Below are 25,545 nucleotides of genomic sequence, written 5' to 3'. Positions count from 1 at the left end.
ATTGGCGGGACGCGATGCACATCTGTCTTTGTTTATAGGGGCCATCGATTTTTCGACGTTTTTTTGGTGTTTTTCGGCGATTTAAACTAAACTAGTTGAGCTAGGATTGTGAAATTTCGCGTGTGCCGAGCCAAGAACATACCTAATGAGCCTGCAAAATATCAGCCAGATCGGCTCACACACACGCACGCACGCTGACAGAAAAAGTTTTTTAACACCACTGGAGTAACGGGCTTCACTATCGCTCAGCCAATGAAGCCGCAAACGCATTCGCTGATGCTTGATATGTACTTTGGGGCTAGATCAACTGACCCGACGGATACTTTGGCTGAATATAGTCAATAAGAGTAAAGATCGAGAAAGATTCACTGCAAAAAAAAATTCTGAAATTTAAGACATAAAAATGTCTTAACTTTAATAACATTTCGAAATGATGTGAAAAATGCGAAATGTTTGAGAAAAGTGCCAAACTTTATTTCATTTACCAAAACTAAAATAAAAAATAATAAAGAGTTGGTCCATTTCAAAACCTCTTTTAAAACTAGGAAACTGGGTTGCCAAAATTAAGATTGCCTGCCAAAAGTAAAAACTCATTTCGTAAAATCCACATGACCGATGACTTTTCATAACTAGATTTCTGAAACTAACTGATTAAAGTTAAAGTTGTACGTTTTAGTGAGAGTTGTCATATTTAATGTACACCGAAGGTTTTGTTTGATTACTTTGGCAAACTTTTGACAAGCCACTTCTCACACAGTGTGGCCCACAGTCAGTCAGCTGCTGGCTTCATGGGCAGGTTTCGCAAACCTGCCGCTAGATGGCGCTTGGAGCGCCCTGTCCGTTCCCGGATAAGTATTTCCTATTTGTATTTCTAAAAAAAAACTTCTTTTTGGCAAAGGAAACCATGTGTTGCCTTAGTAAATATCTTATCGAGCCTCAAGCTCAAATTTTTTAACAAAATAATCTACTGAAATTAAGAAAAACGCAAAACCACGTTGCCACTCGCTGGCGTTTGATGTCGGCCATTAGGTTAGGTTCCAGGCACCTGCTCTGCAGTGACACAGTCGAACGATGGAAGATGTACGATCTTCTGCCTTCGGGATTCGACAAAATTTTGGCTATCGACACTGTCATGTGTTTCGGTGTAAGATGTATTTCAGAATTTTAACATCCCAACTCGTAACAAGACGTCGGTACAGAAGTTCTTTTTTCCCACTTAAGGCAAATATATATTTATAAATTTTAATAAACCATAATCGGGTAGTTCTTTCTCAAATCGCACGACCCCCGAAATCGATGTCTCGGATTCGGACCAAACTTGCTGGACTCATTGCTTGGGTCACCAAAACCAAGTTTCTGACCCCGAAAATATTTTTTTTTGCTCTAAAATTATTTTTTTCCTTTTAAAGTGTTAAAAAATGGACCAAAATTCGAATTTTCGTCCAATTGACCCTACATTGTGCAAAGTTGTTTTTTCAACGTCTTTTTGATCTTATCTTATCCTATTTTAACCTATCCCACTCAGAAATGGTTTTTGACACCACTAAAAACCATGAAAAACGACAAAATTTTAACGTTTTCTTGAATACCCAAAAAATGCATCCGAATTTTTTCATGAAAATTTGTTTTTAAAGTCATATTTTGGTCCTCTAACATGTGTCAAAAAATTGGGAGAGTTAAATTTGAATTGCCTTTAAAATAATTTTTTTCCACTTTTTTCAGTGAAAATTTTCACTGAAATGACTCAATTTATCAAGTTTTCAGCAAGACTATTCAAGTCTCATGGCTCCTGGGTCCTCCTGGATGGGCAGGGATGTTGAAAATGTATTACTGAGTAGATAGTAGCTTCAAGATGTTTATTTTTAATTATTTTAGATGGTTGACAGGCAATACCGGTAAATTGCCCTAGACTCCGACGAAGTCCCGGCCCATAGGCCCCGATCCGACCCCGACCTGGCCCCGACCCGACCCCGACCTGGCCCTGACCCGGCCCCGACCCGGTCCCGACCTGGCCCCGACCCGGTCCCGACCTGGCCCCGACCCGGCCCAGACCCGGTCCCGACCCGGCCCAGACCCGGCCCAGACCCGGCAAAGACCTGGCCGAGACCCGGCAAAGACCTGGCTCAGACCCGGCCGAGTGGCCGGGTCGGGCGACACCCGGTCGCCCTATAGGAATCCGGCAAAGCCTTGGCTAAGCCCCGGCAGAGTCCGACCGACCGGCCAAGTCCGGCCACGGTGTAAGAGTGCACCACCCGAAGAGTGGTCTCCCTACACCGTGAGTCCGGACTGGGGCGGGTTCCGCCGGGCACACTCTTCGGGTGGTGCACTTTTACACCGGGGCCCGGGACTTGGCCGTCGGTCGGACTCTGCCGGGGCCTAGCCAAGGCTTTGCCGGATTCCTTTAGGGCGACCGGGTGTCGCCCGACCGGGCCACTCGGCCGGGTCTGAGCCGGGTCTTTGCCGCGTCTCGGCCAGGTCTTTGCCGGGTCTGGGCCGGGTCTGGGCCGGGTCGGGACCGGGTCGGGGCCAGGTCGGGGTCGGATCGGGGCCTATGGGCCGGGACTTCGTCGGAGTCTAGGGCAATTTACCGGTATTGCCTGTCAACCATCTAAAATAATTAAAAATAAACATCTTGAAGCTACTATCTACTCAGTAATACATTTCCAACATCCCTGCCCATCCAGGAGGACTCAGGAGCCATGAGACCTCGACACAAGGGGCCAGAGCCTAACAAAACTATAAGACTTAAAGTACACCCACGTTGTAACTCACCTGATTCGTTGCGTGCAGCATGTCACCTAGGACTTGCAAGTACCGTATTAATGGCTGAAGTAAAGAGGAATATAATTCCGATGTATTAAAAAATCTGTTTCCAGAGGGAAAAACTGCTTCCACAATTTTTTTAAATACGCTGTTTCTTATAAGGATGCACTTCAGTCCCTCAAAATCTTTGGCAAATGGTGTTAACTGCGAGGAAAAGGGGAAGACATTAAAAACAGGAGTTTCGCAATAAAAATAAAAGGGTGAAGTCTTGTTGGTATGGTACAAGGAAATGTTTTTCCTCCCATGCAACAAAAGAATATAATTCAAGACAATTTATTTGCATCAATTGTCTTGATTTACATTGTTTAACATTTGGATTTGTTTAGAGGAGATGACATTTCTTTCTGGAAAAAGTTCCCTGTTACATACAACACCCTGTTTGCACAAAAAGTATCGTAGTCATTCTCCACGTTAAGAGAAGCATTCGCCGTTGAATATTTTGGGTGTTGAAGAAAAATCTGTTCGGATGTGTTCCTCCAATGATGCTCAAAATTTAAGAATAAAATGTCCGCAACGTAAATTTAGACATCTTATGACACCGTGATTTTTATCTTAATGTCCTTTGTGTGGTGGTTTTTGACGCTTTCAGGATGACGCTCCTTGCCGAGCCGAACGCAAAGAAATTTAGTCAAATTTGACATGTCACATATATGTGGGATCAGAGATGTACAAGTCACCGTCACGAAAAACAACCCATCAAAACTTTCTGTTTAAATTTTGCGCACGAAAATGGTGTTTTCGCCCACTGTGCATCGTCAAACTTGTTCTCTGAGGTGTGGAATGACAAAAATGGCATTTATTTTCACCCCGACCAAGGTCCTAAACGGGTAGGTACATTTCTGAATTTAAAACCGACTTGAAGTGAAACCACAAAAAGTTTTCACTTGGCAACATGTATCTTCACTTCATCGGTTTGATAAAACTTCAATTTCAGCTAGAACGACAAAGCGCCTTGACTATAAAATCAATATTTAAAGGCCTATTTAGGACGTGTCCTTCTTGGTAAAAGTTCGTTCGGCGTTCCTAGGTGACAAATTTTCTGCCGTTTTTGAACGACAAAAAGCCGAAATTTCGAGAACGGGATGTTGGATCGAGACAAAAGATGGTTCAAAAGATAGGAACTTAAATTTGAGGGAGAGCCGACGCTTTGATGACCTATCAAGGCCGTGTCCTACTTGGTGAAAGTTCGATCGGCGTCCCTGAGCAGCGGGGAATCGCACCTAACATGCGCAACACAGGCCTTATGAAAAATGAGTTTTTGGCCCGTTGCGTTTTTTTTGGCCCGTCTCGTTAATCCTTTGTAAAAAAAAATGACGAAGGGACGGGCATATATTATGATCCCTGCTGTGCGTCCGTCCGTCCGTCCGTTTTGTTTTGTTTCGTCCAGGACTTCCCGCGGTCCGATCTTGAAACCCAAAATTTTTTTTGGCCCGGGTGACCCGAAAAAGGGGGCCCCCACCGGGGTTTGGCCGAAAAAATTTGACGGGGGAAAAAGACCAAAGAAAAAGTTAAGTGGGGTAATCAAAACTTTTTTTTTTTTGGTTTCAAAACCCAAATGCTTTTGAATTCCGCATGGGCCCCCCGAAAAGAGCTTATTATCCCCAGGAACAAAAAAACAAGGTTTTCCCCTTTTTCCCCGTTATTTTGCCAAAATTAGGGGGAAAAAAATTTGTTCTTTTATTGGGTTCCCGAAAAGAAAAATGGCCCCCGCGTCCAGGCACCCTTTTTGCTTTTCCCCAAAAAACCCGGGCTTGGGGTTTTTTGAAAAAACCTTTTTGCACCATTTTTTGGGAACGGCAAAAAAACGTTGAAAATTTTTCCCCATTGGGGGGGTTTAAAGCCCTTCCAAACCCAAATTGCAAAATAAAGGGGGGAACAAAAGAAAAAAGTTTGGGGGGCCCCTCCCCGAGGGGCAAAAACTAGCCACTTTTAGCCACTGGGACATTCCATGTGAAGTCAACCAGGCCTTAGCCACCATGGGCTCCGATCCGGTTCTTGTTTTCAGGGTTTGTTACCCCTATGGTCCCATGAAATAATCGGTACTTGGTTTGGGTTCCGGCCCCCTAGGGGCTGGGCTATGGCCAATTTACTTTTTTGCTAAATATTGAAACAACGCAACTTTGGAGGGCAATATCTCAGCAACCATTGGTCGTAGGTCAAATCCGAGACCAGATTTGGAAAGAGGATGAAAAACTAAATCTTTTTTGTCTTTGAAGTTTTTATGTCCAAAAACTTTTTATAACTTTAAAACTTTAGTGAAGTTTTCAAATTAGCGCCATTTCCTAGATCCTCAACCGATTTTGACCAATCTGGGCTTAAAAAATAGCTTAAACCCTTCCCTAAACGAAAATGTTAACCAAAAAATGTGTTCGGCTTCGTTCCCGAGAACGAGCCATTTTCGTGAACCCCTGCAACCACGTATTTCACCAAATTGTAGTGACGGCCGCACTTGATACCACACTGGACGCTCTCTTAGGTGTTTCGGCTCAAAGCAAGCTTCCGGGTTGCTTTTTTAAGGTCAGGGGACCCAAGTGCCTGTCAGGTTGGCCAACAACCAGCAGACCTGCAACGCATGTGACGACTGATGTGACAACTAGTGACGACAGGGTGGCCTACCTTGCCCCGAGTGCGACAGGCAGCGCGCTCTGGGCGGTCGGGCCAGTACTACACCCTGACAACCCGCCGTGATATTTTACAGGTGGGGGTGGGTGTTGTTGTAAGGTATTGTTGCTCGGCAGGGTAGGGGATGTTTCAGGCGTTTGGGTAAACATACATGTTTGAGTTCTCTTTGACAGTCTTATGGTGGTTTTGTACTTGTTCTCCCCCGATTTTGCTTTCGTGTTAAAGAAGAGCTTAGCTATAGCCAAAGAAAAGTATCTTCTTGGTATGCCTTCAGATTAATGCCAAAATGCCGTTAAAGCGTGCTGTTAAGCCTGCTGGAAAGCATAAAGAAAAGTTTCTACTTTAATCTACTTTAACTATAGCTATATCTAAATAAAAGTATCTTCTTTAACACAACTAACATCTATCTTCAATGTTATTGACTATGGTATGCCTTCAGATTAATTGCAAAATGCCGTTGAAGCGTGCTGTCGAATCTGCTGGGACTGACAAACAAAACTCAAACATGTATTTTTTACCCAAAGGCTCACTCAAACGCCTGAAACATCCCCTACCCTGCCGTGCAACAATAACCAACAACAACATCACCAACCTCCACCTGTAGATGTCACGGCGGGGTGGCGGGGTGTAGTACTGATCCGATCGCCTAGAGCGCGCTGCCTGTCGCACTCTCCATTTTACAAGAATTTCTTAGAGTGCAGGGGCAAGGCAGGCCACCTTGTCGTCACTAGTGCGTTGCAGGTCTGCTGGTTGTTGGCCTACCTGACGGGCGCTTGGGTCCCCTGACCTTAGAAAAGAAACCCGGAAGCTTGCTTTGAGCCGAAAACACCTAAGAGAGCGTCCAGTGTGGTATCGAGTGCGGCCGTCACTACAATTTGGTGAAATACGTGGTTGCAGGGGTTCACGAAAATGGCTCGTTCTCGGGAACGGAGCCGAACACATTATTTGGTAAACATTTTCGTTTAGGGAAGGGTTTAAGCTATCTTTTAAGCCCAGATTGGTCAAAATCGGTTGAGGATCTAGGAAATGGCGCTAATTTGAAAACTTCACTAAAGTTTTAAAGTTATAAAAAGTTTTTGGACATAAAAACTTCAAAGACAAAAAAGATTTAGTTTTTCATCCTCTTTCCAAATCTGGTCTCGGATTTGACCTACGACCAATGGTTGCTGAGATATTGCCCTCCAAAGTTGCGTTGTTTCAATATTTAGCAAAAAAGTAAATTGGCCATAGCCCAGCCCCTAGGGGGCCGGAACCCAAACCAAGTACCGATTATTTCATGGGACCATAGGGGTAACAAACCCTGAAAACAAGAACCGGATCGGAGCCCATGGTGGCTAAGGCCTGGTTGACTTCACATGGAATGTCCCCACTGTGCCGTTTTAGGCAGCCTAATTTCTATCTGTAAACAGCACAAAAATGCAGTTATTCGACACTTTATCGCGCGCGCGCGGTGCTACGCCTGGCTGTAAGTCTATCATTTCTCATTTAAACCTGTGGCATGCGCTGACATTTTTTGTTTGTCTTGTCAAACCGAATCCATTTCTATAAAGAAATTTTGATTTGGACAATTTTGAAAATTCACTCCAACCCCTTGGAATTATAAATAAGGCATTCCATTGGATTAAAAGACAGATTTCAATGAAGTTGTATTTAAAAGTATGAAAGACGTGTTTAACGACACTCAGAACCCACGGGTTCAAAATTTCAGGCTTGAAGTGCAAAAATAAGAGTTTTTCGCGTGGAAAGTGGTGTTTCCGCCCACTGTGCGCCCGGTGGCAGCAAATCCGATCCGAGCCCCGGGGGCGCTGCTGCAGGTTCATCATGGTCTACATGGGTCATTCCACGCCAAGTCGTCAAGGTTTTGAGGGACGTGTCGGCCGAACCCAGCGGTATTTTCAGGGATTGTTGGCCCTATGGGCCCATTGAACGACCGGTCCTTTTTTCCCCAGAAAGTTGACAGGGGTCTGAGATATCTGAAACTTAATTTTTGGTAAAAGAAATAACCTATCAACCAAAAAAAAATTTTTATCTCGGAAAGTATTTGTCCTTTCTCAAAACCGCTTATACTGTTGGAAAGAGGAAGAAAAACTGTAAAAGATAGGATTTTTTCCAAAAATTCTTGGATACTTTTACTTTTTCCACTTTTCTAGTGAAATGTTAAAAATTTGCAACTTTTTTGTACCCTGATCAAAAATGACATTCTATGGCTCAAAATGTACCTTGATATGTCCTCTAAATGAAGAGATCAACGCCCCAATGTATTTTGTTTAGTTCCGGAGAACGAGCGGTTCGAGTGGACCACTGCAAGGCTACTTTCCCGCTGGAACGGCTCCCACGCCACGCTTGCCTTCTCTCTGTAAGCGGACGTGATCGCCAGGGTTTCGTGCCTTTACGTGCCCCGGCGTCGTTTCATTTTGATTTGGTGAACCGAGGACCGAACGCGGCGAGCCTGAAGGGCGGCAGTGTGGCGCGGCCGCCGGCTTCCCCAACCCTACCGCTTAGTGAATATTTCGTGCCTTTCAGGAAGAAATAACGGTGAAAACGACACGTTGTCTTCGTCTAAGCGTGTAATATAACACCTAACACAAGTTTGAACCAAGAAATCGGTGTCTACTGACCTGTAGCGGTAGGGTGGGGGAAGCCGGCGGCCAGACATCAGGCAGCCAGCCGCTGCGGACCCTCGGCCGCGCCACAGTGCCGCCCTTCAGGCTCGCCGCGTTCGGTCCTCGGTTGACCAAATCCAAATAAAAAGACGCCAGGGCACGTAAAAAACCTTCCTGAATCTTCTGAGCTAGTCAGAAATGTTGTGCGATGAGCCGTTTAGCCGCAAAGTGGTGCAAACCTCGGGCAGGCGGCGTCCCGGCCCGAAAAAGCTGGGACTCCAGGGCGCCCTTCTCTCATGATGTAGGGGTATCATTTGAATCGGGGCCACGAGAAAAAAACGAATGGTGCCAGTTTTAAGCGAATCGGAAAAGTTCAGACCCGGGTTCAAGTCCCAGCGGAATTTTTTTTTTGAACATACTTTTAATTCGAGTTTTGCATTGTTTCTGATGTTTTTAAGGGGGCTGATAACGAAAACCACATTTATTTTTACCCCAGACTCAGGTTTAAATCAGCTCATAAAATCCCGCGTCAATTCGACACACCAAATCGTTCTGCACCAGCAGGGACCATTCCTTAACGGACCTACCTCAAGTCTATTGAGCTGCAGCCGATGGTTCCGGTAGAACGTTTTTCGGCAGGAACCGTCAGCGCTCTGCTGGAGTGCATCTTTTGTCTTATCTTAGAGTGTTGGTCTCTTCCCTTGACATTGTGCGGTAACCAGAACAGCCCTGTTTCTTCCCAAAAATATCCTTTTTGGCCCGTCCCGTTTATTTTTTGGAAAAAAATGACGGAGGGACGGGCATATAGTATGAACCCCGCTGTGCGTGCGTGCGTCCGTCCGTCCGTCCGTCCGTCCGAGGACTTCCCGTGGTCCGACCTTGACCAAATTTGGTATGCAGCCTCCTTGGGTGACCCTAAGAACCGCCCGGTGGCAGCAAATCCGATCCGAGCCCCGGGGGCGCTGCTGCAGGTGCATCATGGTCTACATGGGGTCGAGGAGGATTTCGGCAACGGATACAGCTAGGAGGGCATGTAGGGGTATGTTTGGAATCAGGACGACGAAACAAAACCAACGGTGCCAGATTTGAGCGAATCAGAGAAGTTTGGACCCGGGTTTAAATCCCAGTGGGGTATATTTTGGACTTTCTTTTTATTCAAATTTTTGCATTGTTTCTGATGTTTTTGAGGGCGCTGATGACGAAAATAACATTTATTTTGACCCCAGACTCAGGTTTAAATCCCGTCAGGGTTAAACATGGGCGAAATTCGCACATTCCCTCGATGAACAGGACGGGCCAAAGTTGCCGATGTATATCGCTACTTTTCCTTTTATTGTCTAATTCTTTCTTCCCCTTCACAATTTTTTTAGCACATCACTTTTACCGTCGCTCCGTTTACACTCAACGCGCAGTGCAGTACCGAAAAAAAAAAAAAGAAATATCTAAGTACCGGCACTCTGAAACCGATACCTAGGTACGGTATTTGGAAGAATTGTTACTTTAGTACCCTGGTACTGTATGGTACTGAAAAAAGTACCAAGGTACTTTTACCAAGGTACTGCCCATGCCTGGTGGAAAGGATGAAATGTAAAAATCTAGAGACCAAATAACTTGAACAGCCGATCTCGCTACAGTGTGGGCCAAGTGGGCAAATTGAAGCCCTCGTTCTTTGCTTTCAGAATATGTCAAGAAGAGTATCGGATTCACAAAAACGTTCTTGAAAAGCCAAAAAACGAGTAAAAACTGACATTTTAGTGGAAATGATAAAATGTCAAAATTTTTGAGGCCAAACATCTCGATTAGCCGATCTTGCTTTAGTGTCGACCGCTTTGACAAACTTGTGGCTTTCTTTCTTAGCTTTCATAATCTGCTAAGAAATGTTTTTGATTCTCAAATTTGTATTTATTCGAGCCAGAAAAGGATTAAAAATTTTTGGCGTTTTCGGACGCCTATTGCATTTTTTAGCGGTCTTGCTACCGCTTCTAGCTCTGCATCCGATCCCACTCATCCCATCCCATCCACCCTTCCATCCATTCAGTGCGCTCGGAGGGGACTGTATGGTCGTGTTGGTCGTCGTCGTCTGTCGTCGTCCTGCGCCACCACGCCGCACCGCCTCGCCGCGCCAGTCCCCACTCCTCACAGCCACCCCCACCCTTCTTGCCCCCTCTCTGCCAGGCCTCCCCGGCCGGTCCACGGCAAGACCGCTTTGCCAAGCTTGCCTTGGCGGAACTTTTTTTTTGTTTTTGACCTGCATTTGACCAGGTTATGATCGGAAACCACTTTTACCACTATTAACCATGTTCTTTGTAGCAGGGGGTGGCAGTAGCCTAGTGCGCGCGTGAAGCTATGCGCGCCGCTCAGGTCGGCAAGAAGCGGACGGGCGGCTGGGCCGCGCGGCCAAACCAAATTAAACAGAACTTTGTCAGAACTGCATCGAACTGAGTAAACGAGGTCGTTTTTTGATTCTACGCAAAATTTCCTATCCGTGAGTGACAATGGAATGGACTTTTGGAAATGTGAAACGGTTCTAAAACCAATTTGAAAACCAAATTAACGGCACCAGACAGCCGAAGTTTCCCTTTCACTAAAAAAGCTATTTCCGTTCGTTTTACGTCCATACATACAGCGAGCCGGTTGTTGGCCACTATTTTCCGGGTTGCGTGGTACACTTGGAACGCCAATACGACGTCTGTAGCAGAAATGCCAAACCAAAAACTTATTTCCATTTTTGGTGCAAAATTGTATTTTGCAACTTTGGAGGTTAAAAGCACAGTTTAAAATAGGTTTCTCAGCATTGTCAACCTCACTAAGCAACCCAGAATTCAATTCTCTATCGCCCTGCTGTGTTGGATTTGCAAAAGGAGGTCAAAATTCTAATTAAAACGAAAAGGCCCGAAGCGCTGCAAAACCGCCAAAACATTACAAGTATTTTGTGGAGCTTAATGTGTGAAAACTATTCCTCAGATTGTAAATCCGACCACACCACCTTGTAGGCCAGTCAATTCTACAGCTCCATTGTAAGTTTCATCGCAAGCGGAGACCAAGAGTGAAAGCGGCAGAATATATTTTAAAGTTAGCTGCAAAAATCTGCCGCAGTGATTTCTCATACTTGCGCCCGCTCGACCAATCAACCAAACTGATGGGATTAACAATTATTATAGCTGTGCTTTTAACCTTCAAAGTTGCAAAATATAATTTTGCACCAAAAATGGAAATTAGTTTTTGGATCGGCATTTCTGCTACAGACGTCGTATTGGCGTTCCAAGTGCACTGTTTGCTCGTGGCGTTACAAGTGTAATGAAAAGAGGTTGGCCCCACCGTACCGACGAGTCGTACGTCGGAACTGTACGGCGCACCATCCCTCCAGGGTGCACGGGATCCAGGGCCATACCTTTCGGTATGACGTGCCCGGCCCCCCTCCACTGCCGACGCCGACCCCCCACCACTCCTGTCCATACCCCTCAGAGGCATTGTCCATACGTCTCAGACGTATGATCTCTGACGGAGGCGCGCAAAAGCTTACTGCGTGCCCCCTCGGGGCCTCGAACTCGCTACCTGCGGCCCTGGAGCCGCGCCGCCTAACCACCAGACCACCACGCTCCGTGAGGGGAGGCGACTCGGTTGTCTACCACACTCCGCCAGGGCGGCGGGTCCGGCGACGAGGCGCGGGCTCCGGGGAGGCGGGGCAAATCCCCACTCCGACTACGCCGCCCCCTCACCCTGCCCCTCTCCCCCCTGAGTCATACCGATGCGTTACGGTCATACGCCAAAGCCATACGCCACCAGCCAGGGTATGACCATACATCTGAGACGCCTTACCCGCCGTACACGAGGGCCAAGGGTATGGCCATACAAAATTTTGCGATAGAGGGCCATTACAAAAAAGTCATACGTTCCGGGCTCTGTAACGCTACAGATCTACAGTGTGTACCACGCAACCCGGAAAATAGTGGTTAACAACCGGCTTGCTGTATGTATGGACCTAAAACGAACGGAAATAGCTTTTTCAGTGAAAGGGAAACCTCAAGTCGGCTGTCTGGTGCCGTAAATTTGGTTTTTAAATTGATTTTAGAACTGTTTCTCATATCCAAAAGTCCATTCCATTGTCACTCACGGATAGGAAATTTTGTGTAGAATCTAAAAATGACCTCGTTTACTCAGTTCGATGCAGTTTTGACAAAGTTCTGTTTAATTTGGTTTGGCCGCGCGGCCCAGCAACCCGTCCGCTCCTTGCCGGCCCGAGGGGCGCGCATAGCTTCACGCGCGCACTAGGCTTTTGCCACCCCCGTTCTGTAGTCATGAATCGAAAAACCGCAGAAAGGGCATGTCGCACTTTTCCCCTTTTGGCCGTACTGTGGCACGGTTCCCCGCCCTCACTTACGCCACAGTTTTACCAGAACAGACTTTTACAAACAATGCAGACTCTGTAGAATAACTGTTTGAAACAACGGTCCATCATAACAACCAAGTGCGTAATCGGTTGTGACTTGCAAAATACATAATACACTTCCCACAAAAATAAGAGGAACACTTTTAGTCATCGTCATATTTTCTAAGTCTTTCAAGCTGGTAAGCTGAAATTTTGTACACGAGTGCCCCCACTACTCCTCTCGAGGCCTGCGAAGCGCGTGGCTTGTGCGCCTCCCCTAACGGACGGCACCCACCCCTAAGTGCGCAAGCTCGAATAAAAACGATGAAAACGTGCCGTAAAAACCAACTTTACCTTATCGCAGAGTCCAAAATTTTGGTGTGCGACGTCAAAAGAGTCTCCTCTTTCTAACGATGCAAGCGGAATTCAATTTGAACCAACCCAGCCCCCGCTGCACTCACCCCCACCCCCTCAAGGGGGTGGATTTCGAGCAAGTTCGAATTTCGCGTAAAACAGAGTCAGGACGTCCCCCGTACCAAGCAATCATCTTTTTTCGAGGTTTCAACCACCCCTGTTTGAATCATCCCCCGGAAAGCCCCACCCTCTTTCGAACAGCGGCCGTCCGGAGCCTTTCGCTTTGAGCAATGCAACAAAACTCCAGGACGCATTCCTCTAGTGTCCAAAAAGACGTCTCAGCGAAGAAACCCGGTGCCGGGCGACTGCAACCCCTGCGGTACGGGTGTTCACCCCCTTGCACTCCTGCACGCCCCTGGACCTGGAGGGTTTGGATGCCCTCCGACGGGCGGGTTGGTCGAACAAGACATGGGGGAAGTGATCCCAAAGTTTTCAGAACGATCCCACCAACCGTTCGTCTTCAAGAGCGAATAAAGTGTCATTTCCAGTAAAAACCACCCCTCACTTCACCCCCTTCCAGCGACCCACTGAGTGGGGGGAGCAGTCCCAACCAACGTCACATCACTAGGCCCAGACATCATTTCAAAGGCCTCCAAGTTTCAGACTGATACGACAAAGCATTGGACCGTGGGAGCGACGCAACGATGTGCCTGCACTCGGCGGCAACGGGCGCGCCGGCCCGACGACGGGTCCATGCGATGTGCAGGTAGGCAAGCCAACTCACCTGGCGCCTGGTTGATTTAAAGCCATTTGGAAGCCTGATATTGGGGTGATTCCGTGCGTAGGGGGTCATTTTGGATGTACCAAATGCCCTTTTTTTAAAGTTCAACTTTAGGGGCAAAATTTTGGTGTAGATGGCATACATAGTACCCCACAGTACCCCTCTGGGGTGGCAGCGCTACAAGTTGACTTTTAATTTCCCCCCCTATGAAATACGGCGGAATTTACAGAAAAAATGACGGAATTTACAGATTAGGGAAATTTTACAAAGCGAAGTGTTTAGTCTCCTGACCCGCTGGGTTAAAAGATAGGCAAAAACTGTTAACGGTGTCATTTTGAGCATCCAAAATAGCGTTTTTCAGCGCAGGTTGTGGGAACTTTCTCCCTCAGATGGAGGAGCTACGGCCCGAAACGGAATTTACATCTATTTGTACACCCTTACCGTTTTGAACAATTCGACGGCCTGGAAGCGTCGTTTGACCGCCCCCGGTCCCCGGGCATGGGGTTTTTGGAAGCGTTTTTTATGTTCTTTCGATCCCCAAATGGTCGCGAGGTTCTTAAACGAAAAGGAACCCCCGTAGACCGTCAGTTGTGAAAGCAGCATAGGTGACATGGTCACGCGGTGGACATTTTCCATAGGCTGTTTCGGGTTCAACCAGTGATGATACAAAGGTCATTTCCGAATTTTTCGAAGAATAAGTCAGGGAAGAGAGTGAAATGCCGTTTTCTTTTGATGTGGCTGAGTCATATACTACAGCATGGCAATGTTGTCTTATAGGTGTTGGTGACCATGACGGAACTTACAAAACGACACTTTAGCAGCTTACGAAACCTAGAAAAACAAAAGTTAGATTGACTTATCCACATGAGGACATGGTCTTCGTTTAGTAAAACGAATTTGAGTTGCCCAAGCTACCAAATCAACCTCAGTTCAGGCGCAAGGCCCCGGTGACCTGGAATGACCCCCTACGCACGGAATCACCCATTGGCTGGTTAGCCACTGTGGCGTGTTGGGAGACGTGCTTTGCATACAGTGCTGAAGCGTAGTGACGCTCGGGCCAAAATGCGGCTTCCAAATGGCTTTTAATCATTCTGGCGCCAGGTGAGTTGGCTTGCCTACCTGCACGGCGCATGCACCCGTCGGGCCGTCGCGTCCGTTGCCACCGAGTGCAGGCAAATCGTTGTGTCGCTCCCACGGTCCCATGCTTTGTCGCATTAGTCTGAAACTTGGTGGCCTTTGAAATGATGTCTGGGCCTAGTGATGTGACGTTGGTTGGGACTGCTCCCCCCACTCAGTGAGTCGCTGGAAGGGGGTGAAGTGAGGGGTGGTTTTTACTGGAAATGACACTTTATTCGCTCTTGAAGACGAACGGTTGGAGGGATCGTTCTGAAAACTTCAGGATCGCTTCCCCCATGTCTTGTTCGACCAACCCGCTCGTCGGAGGGCATCCAACCCCTCCAGGGGCGTGCAGGGGTGCAAAGGGGCAAACACCCGTACCGCAGGGGTTGCAGTCGTCCGGCACCGGGTTTCTTCGCTGAGACGTCTTTTTGGACACTAGAGGAATGCGTCCTGGAGTTTTGTTGTATTGCTCAAAGCGAAAGGCTCCGGACTAAGGGCGGTCATGGTGAGGCCGTTGTTCGTTATGCAAGTTCTACATATCAGAAAAGTTAGCCCGTCCATAGTTATAAAGAATGCCGTCAAGAGAATCGAAATCGTACAAACGCTAGGGGTCCCACATCGGCCGTTTTTGCTCAGCTTAGGCAACCCGCCACGCACCGACCCATTTTTTTTTTAAATTCTAGCTATTTGGCCAGGTAAGGGCTTTCCTCTCGCGCGGATCAAGTCTGGCGGTGTCTGCAATGTCTGCTCTGGACGGCGGTAAGCCACAACGACACCAGGCGAGTCGCAGGAACCGGGAAAACAGGTAAAACATGGCGGAATTGCCATTTTGGGGGAGAATGCACGCGCTTAGCGCACTGCACGTGCGTACATGCGCTGCGGATTGCCACTACCCCTTCCCCCGCGCCAAACACCCCCCCGCACCCACCCCGCGTGACCCAACCCAGCCCCCTGACCCAGACCCACCCCCTTAAATACATTTTGGACTCGTTTTCAGACTGATTTAGAGACATTTTGCAGCTCTTAGCTGACCCCGCACTGAACACGCAAGTGTGAAGTGCGAGGTAGGGGCTGTCAGCATTTGCGACTTTTCGATTTCGACAGCGGAAAAGCACTCAAAAGTTGCGGTTTTCAATGCTGATTTCAGATCCGTCCTCGTTTTTGCGATCATACAAAGCCTTCATGACCTTACTGGCCGTTTTAAGCAAAAAAGCGGTGCTTTTCATGTTTTTACAGTGTTTAGGCTCTCAGATAGCCTCCACGTCGTCGGCCAAGGAGGGTGACCATTAAGTTGTCTTCAGTAGCATAAAAGACAACATTCTGAGCCACGAGGGGTCATGGGTCACCCCTTTTATGTGCCCAAGATCTAAAAGGCAGAATTTTTAAGTCAAAAATCACTCAATTTTTTACATTTTTTCACCGTTTATCGACTTATACGAGAGCCCACGGGCCCGAAGTCATAACTGAAACAGGCCAAAAGGTGTCATTGGGTATGAGAAAGGTCACCCAGCCCCTGCTCGGGCTCAGGGGGGCGCTTGGGTGAGCGAGAGAGGCGCTGTCGAGAATGTTCAAAATGACCGAAATCAGATCAGAAGAGGCCTAGGTCGGGGCTCAAATGGGTATCCAATGAGGCCCAGGTCGGGGCTTCAAACGGGCTTAGGCCATCGGGGCTCGAGTCGGGCACTGGCCAGGGCTCAGGTCATCGGGGCACATGTCGACCCTGCCCTCAGCCTAGCTCGATCCTGGCAAGGGTCACCGCCGCGACAGACGCTTTGCCTTGCTGTGCCTAGGCAACTCAAACTCCACGCGCGCCACCTCCACTCCTTCGTCACTCTGCCTCCAGGGTGCGAGAGAGGCAGCGACGGATTCTTCGGAATCGCTTGCAGCCTGCCCGCCCTGCAGCTCGGTTTCGACGGCTCCCGTCGCTCTGTCAGAGATGCGCTCGCTTGCCGCAAATCCGGCCTTCTGATAGATTTAGAGTAAACTGGGGAAAAACCGCCTGTTGCGAGGCCAGAATGGAGGTGGAGGGGGGACGCCGCCAAGCCGCACTGAGACAAATAATGAAGATTGTGGCTGTTAAACCTAATGCCACTCTCCACTGTTCACCGAAAGAAGGTGTTTACCGTACCCTGGGGCACAGTAGACACTGTGCCTCCAGGAACGGCGTTCACTGTACCCTGCGAACCCGCATCCGCCGTACCTTGGAAACTGTTCAGACACTGCATTCAGTATAACCGTAACATAAAGGCGAAATTCCAAAATTACGATAGGAACGATTGGATGAAGGAAATGAATTCATCTTAACAATTCGAACAAAAAATGATGGGCACATTATGATCTCAGACTCGTAACTCAGCGGGAATCGTGATCAGAAGTCAAAAATAGTTGGATTTTGGACTCCAAAACATCGGACTGATCAAATTACGGTCCTAAATCCCACTTTTTTAGACTTTTGATGCCGATATCTGTTGAATTTCGAGTCTGAGCCCGTAAAACATGCTTATCATTTTTTGTTCGTCTTGTTGAGATGAATTCATTTCCGTCATTCAAACGTTCCTACAGTGACTTTGGAATTTCACCTTTATCTTACGGTTATACTGAATGCCGTGTCTGAACAGTTTCCAAGGTACAGTGGATGCAGGTTCCCAGGGTACAGTGAACGCCGTTCCATCAGGCACATTGTCTACTGTATCCCAGGGTACGGTAAACACCTTCTTTTGGTAAAGAGTGAAGAGTAGCATTAGGTTTAACAGCCACAATCTCCATTATTTCTCTCAGTGCGGGAGCCTCACAGTGCTAGTCTCTTACGGGGTGAAAATCAATCGGTTTACTCCAGCACTCGAACGTGCGCATCTCTGACGAACGGGGTCCCTACACTGTTAAAAATTATGTTGTAATTTAGCAGTAAATATGTTGCTAATTTTCTTTATGATCAAAATTGTTTTCAAATGACTTTCGTTGTTTACTAACGGCAGACAGCCTTATTTGCATCAATTTTTATTGCCGATTAGGTCACAGACCTAGTAGAGTCCCACCTCTCTCGCTCCCCCAGCGCCTCCCTGACCCCGAGCAGGGGCTAGGCGACCTTTCTTATACCCAATGACACCTTTTGGCCTGTTTAAGTTTAAGTTATGACTTCGGCCCGTGGGCTCTCGTATAAGTCGATAAACGGTGAAAAAATGTAAAAAATTGAGTGATTTTTGACTTAAAAATTCTGCCTTTTAGATCTTGGGCACATAAAAGGGCCGACCCACGACCCCTCGTGGCTCAGAATGTTGTCTTTTATGCTACTGAAGACAACTAAATGGTCACCCTCCTTGGCCGACGACGTGGAGGCTATCTGAAGGCCTAAACACTGTAAAAACATGAAAAGCACCGCTTTTTTGCTTAAAACGGCCAGGAGGGTCATGAAGGCTTTGTATGATCGCAAAAACGAGGACGGATCTGAAATCAGCATTGAAAACCGCAACTTTTGAGTGCTTTTCCGCTGTCGAAATCGAAAAGTCATAAATGCTGACAGCCCCTACCTCGCACTTCACACTTCCGTGTCCAGTGCGGGGTCAGCTAAGAGCTGCAAAACGACGGTCCCTATCGATAGGCTCGTAAGTCCGAGCGGCGGGAACGTAGGAGCGCAAGTCCGTCCGCCCGGGACATACCGTCGTATCTCGCCCGGGTCGCGACGAAGCGTGCTATGTAGATACGGAATGATGCAAAGATAGCACGCTACGTCGCGACCCGGGCGAGATACGACGGTATGTCCCGGGCGGACGGACTTGCGCTCCTACGTTCCCGCCGCTCGGACTTACGAGCCTATCGATAGGGACCGTCGAAAATGTCTCTAAATCAGTCTGAAAACGAGTCCAAAATGTATTTAAGGGGGTGGGTCTGGGTCAGGGGGCTGGGTTGGGTCACGCGGGGTGGGTGCGGGGGGCTGTTTGGCACGGGGGAAGGGGTAGTGGCAATCCGCAGCGCATGTACGCACTTGCAGTGCGCTAAGCGCGTGCATTCTCCCCCAAAATGGCAATTCCGCCATGTTTTACCTGTTTTCCCGGTTCCTGCGACTCGCCTGGTGTCGTTGTGGCTTCCCGCCGTCCAGGGCAGACATTGCAGACACCGCCAGACTTGATCCGCGCGAGAGGAAAGCCCTTACCTGGCCAAATACCTAGAATTAAAAAAAAAATGGGTCGGTGCGTGGCGGGTTGCCTAAGCTGAGCAAAAACGGCCGATGTGGGACCCCTAGCGTTTGTACGATTTCGATTCTCTTGACGGCATTCTTTATAACTATGGACGGGCTAACTTTTCTGGTATGTAGAACTTGCATAACGAACAACGGCCTCACCATGACCGCCCCTACCCGGACGGCCGGTGTTCGAAAGAGGGTGGGGCTTTCCGGGGGATGATTCAACTGGGGGTGGTGGAAACCTCGATTAAAGATGATGGCTTGGTACGGGGGACGTCCTGACGCTGGTTTACGCGAAATTCGAACTTGCTCGAAATCCACCCCCTTGAGGGGGTGGGGGTGAGTGCAGCGGGGGCTGGGTTGGTTCAATTTGAATTCCGCTTGCATCGTAAGAAAGAGGAGACTCATTTGACGTCGTACACCAAAACTTCGGACTCTGCGATACGGTAAAGTTGGTTTTTACGGCACGTTTTTTCGTTTTTATTCGAGCTTGAGCACCTAGGGGTGGGTGCCGTCCGTTAGGGGAGGCGCACGGGCCACGCGCTTCTCAGGCCTCGGGGGGAGTAGTGGGGGCACCCGTGTAAAAAATTTCAGCTTCCCAGCTCGAAAGACTTAGAAAATATGACGATGACTAAAAGTGTTCCTCTAATTTTTGTCAGGAGTGTATGAGGACAGATTTACATTGTGAGCACCAATAGGATGGATTTTTGAGGTTTCTAACCTGCTCTGACTTTAAGATGAATCATAAGCAATCTCTTGAACTTTGAACATTCACCATATAGTCAATGCGGATTGTCTTCATAAGTTTTGAGCAAAATTTTAGCCAAAAATTAAGCTTTATCAACCTGATTTATTGTAGCTAAGTATTGCCAGATGAAATATTTTGTGGTTTTAAGCGGTCATATAAAGTTAATCTTAGGACAAAGTATCGTCACAATTGTCAAACCACGCAAGAATGTAATGCTCATTTTTTACTTTTTTCATTAATTTTTCTATAAAAAAAATTGAATTTTTTGATGTTATACCTCTAGTTGGAAGAGAGGCTTTTCTGGACCCCTCTTCGCTTGTTTTAATGGAAACAGAAGCCAAAGGGGTCTCACATCACATTTTTATAGGATAAGATAAAAAGTACTGTTTTCACCAAATTTAACAGAATCCCCCAAAATGGTATTCTCCATTACTCTGGCAAAAATGTTTTTAAAAAAGTATCGTCTTAAAGGGTTTCCATTGGGGTCCCAATGCATCGATTGAAAGTGGTTTGGACCGAATTTATCAAACTCAAAAACAGACCATCGCCGAGTCGGGGGGAAATTACACAAGAGTCTTTGCCTTGACAATGATGTTCCCATGGCACACCAAGCCTGCACCATGGGCTGCTTCCACATGGTGCAATAAACACCACGCGTCCTTAAGATCACGGGGAAGTCAAGTCCCATGACAAATGCTCCAGGAAGCGGTAGAAGGGTTTTAGTCGAGTTGAATCCGTGCACTTTTGCAATCCCTAAACCTTGGGGGTGAGAGAACAGTTGGAGAATGTCATCTTTAATGTCAGAATGCCAGCTCTCAATTTCATGTTTGTCTGATAACAATGTGGAACTACACATCTGAAATAAAACACTGGGGCTTATTAGAAAAATGCAATATTTTCAGAAGACCCTCCCTTTTAACTGTCTGGTAAAAATATTTTCAGGCGTAAAAGTTGAATTTACTGGTAGCATTTCTTACTTTGAATGATTCCATACTATGTTAAAAAATATTAAACGAAAAACAACATACCTTAAGGCAACTTGGTTCAGTAGCGTTTGCGCCGTAAGTCGCTAAAAGTCCAAGACACTTTGATGCAGCAGGAAAAGCCTTACTTGCAGAGAAAATATTGTTGCCTTCTGCCGTCATATTTTTGGTGAGTTCATTTAAGTATGATACGAGTTTTATATTCCCTTTATGAAATCTTTTTCTAATCGTTGGCTCATCAGGAATCATCAGCCGTATCTGTTCAATATCAGCTTTTGTCAGGTTAGACAAGTCAAGTTCATAAGATTCAATAGCTTTGCGCGGGTTTTCAAGACAGAAGTCAAGGCCATCGTTATCCTTGATGGGGTTTTCTTTCAGGTTGGTAGAAGGGCCTGCAACAAAAACACTCCATTAATTGCGCAAAAAATTAAATGAAAAAGATTCATTCAGATAAAAATAACAGGAAAAGTAGCGATACACATCGGCAACTTTGGCCCGTCCCGTGCATCAGGGAATGTGCTTATTTCGTCTTTGTTTAACCCTGACGGGAGTTGAATCTGAGTCTGGGGTCAAAATAAATGTTATTTTCGTCATCAGGGCCCTCAAAAACATAAGAAACAATGCAAAAATTTGAATAAAAAGAATGTCCAAAATATACCCCACTGGGATTGGAAACCGAGTCCAAACTTCTCCGATTCGCTTGAAACTGGCACCGTTGGTTTTGTTTCGTCGCCCCGATTCCAAAAATACCCCTACATGCCCTCCTAGCTGTATCCATTGCCGAAATCCTCCTTGACCCCATGTAGACCATGATGCACCTGCAGCAGCGCCCCCGGGGCTCGGATCAGATTTGCTGCCACCGGGCGGTTCTTACGGTCACCCAAGGAGGCTGCATACCAAATTTGGTCAAGATCGGACCACGGGAAGTCCTCGGACGAACGGGCGAACGGACAAACGGACGAACGGACGCACAGCAGGGATCATACTATATGCCCGTCCCTCCGTCATTTTTTTACAAAAAATAAACGGGACGGGCCAAAAAGGACACAAAAATCTTAGTTTTGCGTTTTGGATTTTGCAACAACGATGCTATACATAGATAAATTTGAGACAGTGTTTTCGTCGAAAGAAGAATTAAGACACAAAAGAATAAGGCGATAAACACACGAAAACAATCCACAAACTTGTGCAAGCAGAATGCAGGAAAGAGACAAGAAGAGCTTTTTTTGGGCTGACGCAGAAATGGTTGAATGGGATTCTTTTTGCAACTAAATCGGAACTTTAACACGTAACTTTAAGTCTTGGTCAAGCTTCGGCATTTTGAAGAAGGAATGAATGCAAAAGTCCTACCAAAACTTTACTAGCCAGGGGAAGGCCTTCGGCCTCGAAGCTGTGCTGGATCCTGCTGGAGATGAAAATGCATTTTCATCAGTAGTAAATTTGGATGTGTTTATTTTAAAAATAAGCCTCTTTTCTTTTTGGGGGTTGATAGCCAGGAAGTATCCTTTTGTGCGAAGGATTGTGATTCGGCAATGGTTCGTTTCTCCTTGAATCGACGGAAGGCTATTTAATAATCTAAAACGAAATGTTCCAACCAATCCTAACCTAACCTAACGGGCTCGTGACAGATCTTACTCCACTCGTGACAGATCCTACCCTACTCTCGACAGATCTTATTCTCAAACTAAATGGTCCAACCAAACCTAACCTAACGGGCTCGTGACAGATCTTTTTCTACTCGTGACAGATCTTTCCCTACTCTCGACCGATCTTATTCTCAAACTAAATGATCCAACAAATCCTAACCTCACCTTACGGGCTCGTCACAGATCTTACTCTACTCGTGACAGATCTTACCCTACTCTCGACAGATCTTATTCTCAAACTAAATGGTCCAACAAATCCTAACCTAACCTAACGGGCTCGTAAAAGATCTTTCCCTACTCTCGACCGATCTTATTCTTTAACTAAATGGTCCAACCAATCCCAACCTAACCTAACGGGCTCGTGGCAGATCTTTCCCTACTCTCGACCGATCTTATTCTCAGATTAAATGGTCCAACGAATCCTAACCTAACTGGCTCGTGACAGATCTTACTCTACTCGCGAAAGGTTATACCCTGCTCGCGACAGATCCTTTTCTCAAACTAAATGGCCTATGAAGCTTGGCGTACGACTATGGAGCTTGGACTATAGAATATGGACTATGGAGCTTAGACTATGGAGCTTGGACTATGGAGCTTGGACTATGGAGCTTGGCCTATGGAGCTTGGACTATGGAGCTTGGACAATAAAGCTTGGGCTATGGAGCTTGGACTATGGAGCTTGGGTTATGGAGCTTGGACTATGGAGCTTGGACTATGGAGCTTGGACTATGGAGCTTGGACTATGGAGCTTGCACTATAGAGCTTGGACTATGGAGCTTGGACTATGCATACTGCGGTCATGGTGAGGCCGTTGTTCGTTATGCAAGTTCTAAATATCAGAAAAGTTGGCCCGTCCATAGTTATAAAGAATGCCGTCAAGAGAATCGAAATCGTACAAACGCTAGGGGTCCCACATCGGCCGTTTTTGCTCAGCTTAGGCAACCCGCCACGCACCGACCCATTTTTTTTTAAATTCTAGCTATATGGCCAGGTAAGGGCTTTCCTCTCGCGCGGATCAAGTCTGGCGGTGTCTGCAATGTCTGCCCTGGACGGCGGGAAGCCACAACGACACCAGGCGAGTCGCAGGAACCGGGAAAACAGGTAAAACATGGCGGAATTGCCATTTTGGGGGAGAATGCACGCGCTTAGCGCACTGCACGTGCGTACCTGCGCTGCGGATTGCCACTACCCCTTCCCCCGCGCCAAACACACCCCCGCACCCACCCCGCGTGACCCAACCCAGCCCCCTGACCCAGACCCACCCCCTTAAATACATTTTGGACTCGTTTTCAGACTGATTTAGAGACATTTTGCAGCTCTTAGCTGACCCCGCACTGAACACGCAAGTGTGAAGTGCGAGGTAGGGGCTGTCAGCATTTGCGACTTTTCGATTTCGACAGCGGAAAAGCACTCAAAAGTTGCGTTTTTCAATGCTGATTTCAGATCCGTCCTCGTTTTTGCGATCATACAAAGCCTTCATGACCTTACTGGCCGTTTTAAGCAAAAAAGCGGTGCTTTTCATGTTTTTACAGTGTTTAGGCTCTCAGATAGCCTCCACGTCGTCGGCCAAGGAGGGTGACCATTCAGTTGTCTTCAGTAGCATAAAAGACAACATTCTGAGCTACGAGGGGTCGTGGGTCACCCCTTTTATGTGCCCAAGATCTAAAAGGCAGAATTTTTAAGTCAAAAATCACTCAATTTTTTACATTTTTTCACCGTTTATCGACTTATAAGAGAGCCCACGGGCCGAAGTCATAACTTAAACTTAAACAGGCCAAAAGGTGTCATTGGGTATGAGAAAGGTCGCCCAGCCCCTGCTCGGGCTCAGGGAAGCGCTGGGGGAGCGAGAGAGGCGGTGTCGAGAATGTTCAAAATGACCGAAATCAGATCAGAAGAGGCCTAGGTCGGGGCTCAAATGGGTATCCAATGAGGCCCAGGTCGGGGCTCAAAACGGTCTCAGGTCGAGGCTCAGGCCATCGGGGCTCGAGTCGGGCACTGGCCAGGGCTCAGGTCATCGGGGCACATGTCGACCCTGCCCTCAGCCTAGCTCGATCCTGGCAAGGGTCACCGCCGCGACAGACGCTTTGCCTTGCTGTGCCTAGGCAACTCAAACTCTACGCGCGCCACCTCCACTCCTTCGTCACTCTGCCTCCAGGGTGCGAGAGAGGCAGCGACGGATTCTTCGGAATCGCTTGCAGCCTGCCCGCCCTGCAGCTCGGTTTCGACGGCTCCCGTCGCTCTGTCAGAGATGCGCTCGCTTGCCGCAAATCCGGCCTTCTGATAGATTTAGAGTAAACTGGGGAAAAACCGCCTGTTGCGAGGCCAGAATGGAGGTGGAGGGGGGACGCCGCCAAGCCGCACTGAGACAAATAATGAAGATTGTGGCTGTTAAACCTAATGCTACTCTCCACTGTTTACCGAAAGAAGGTGTTTACCGTACCCTGGGGCACAGTAGACACCGTGCCTCCAGGAACGGCGTTCACTGTACCCTGGGAACCCGCATCCGCCGTACCTTGGAAACTGTTCAGACACTGCATTCAGTATAACCGTAACATAAAGGCGAAATTCCAAAATTACGATAGGAACGATTGGATGACGAAAATGAATTTATCTTAACAATTCGAACAAAAAATGATGGGCACATTATGGTCTCAGACTCGTAATTCAGCGGGAATCGTGATCAGAAGTCAAAAATAGTTGGATTTTGGACTCCAAAACATCGGACTGATCAAATTACGGTCCTAAATTCCACCTTTTTTAGACTTTTGATGCCGATATCTGTTGAATTTGGAGTCTGAGCCCATAACATGCTTATCATTTTTTGTTCGTCTTGTTGAGATGAATTCATTTCCGTCATTCAAACGTTCCTACAGTGACTTTGGAATTTCACCTTTATCTTACGGTTATACTGAATGCCGTGTCTGAACAGTTTCCAAGGTACAGTGGATGCAGGTTCCCAGGGTACAGTGAACGCCGTTCCATCAGGCACATTGTCTACTGTATCCCAGGGTACGGTAAACGGGGCATTCCACGTCAAACCATCATGGTCCAAAACTCACTTGCTCAGATCTGGCTCCCAATTTTTTCTGTCATAGCCTACCACTCAAGGACCACTCATATAAAGTTTTTTGAAAAAATATTTAGAACTTTAGCCGTGGCGATTTTTTGAAATTTCAAAAAAATTTCAAAACTTTTTTTTTAGTTTTTTGAAAATTGTGTCTTTAGGCGCTCAAATGGGTTGAAAACAGTAAATGGCAACATAATAAAGTGAGAAACAGGGTTGGGACCCTCAGTCTTCGCCTAAAAGGGCGTTTTTG

The 25,545-nt window shown here is 47.1% G+C and overlaps 1 protein-coding gene across 1 annotated transcript in view; it reads right to left on the bottom strand.

The window, feature by feature from the left end:
- The window catches only part of LOC117642469, a gene marked incomplete at its 3' end in the record, with an annotated part of 56,300 nt that overhangs the window by 24,770 nt on the left and 5,985 nt on the right, over positions 1–25,545 (bottom strand). Inside the window, 2 exon segments of the mRNA XM_034380703.1 lie at positions 2,773–2,967; positions 20,628–20,974. Coding sequence (XP_034236594.1) covers positions 2,773–2,967; positions 20,628–20,974 — 542 coding nt within the window.

The sequence above is a fragment of the Thrips palmi genome, unplaced genomic scaffold, assembly GCF_012932325.1.
Source record: "Thrips palmi isolate BJ-2018 unplaced genomic scaffold, TpBJ-2018v1 HiC_scaffold_16, whole genome shotgun sequence".
Lineage (NCBI taxonomy): Eukaryota > Metazoa > Arthropoda > Insecta > Thysanoptera > Thripidae > Thrips > Thrips palmi.
The sequence above is the reverse complement of the archived record's forward strand: the minus strand, read 5'-3'. Positions and strand labels throughout refer to the sequence as shown.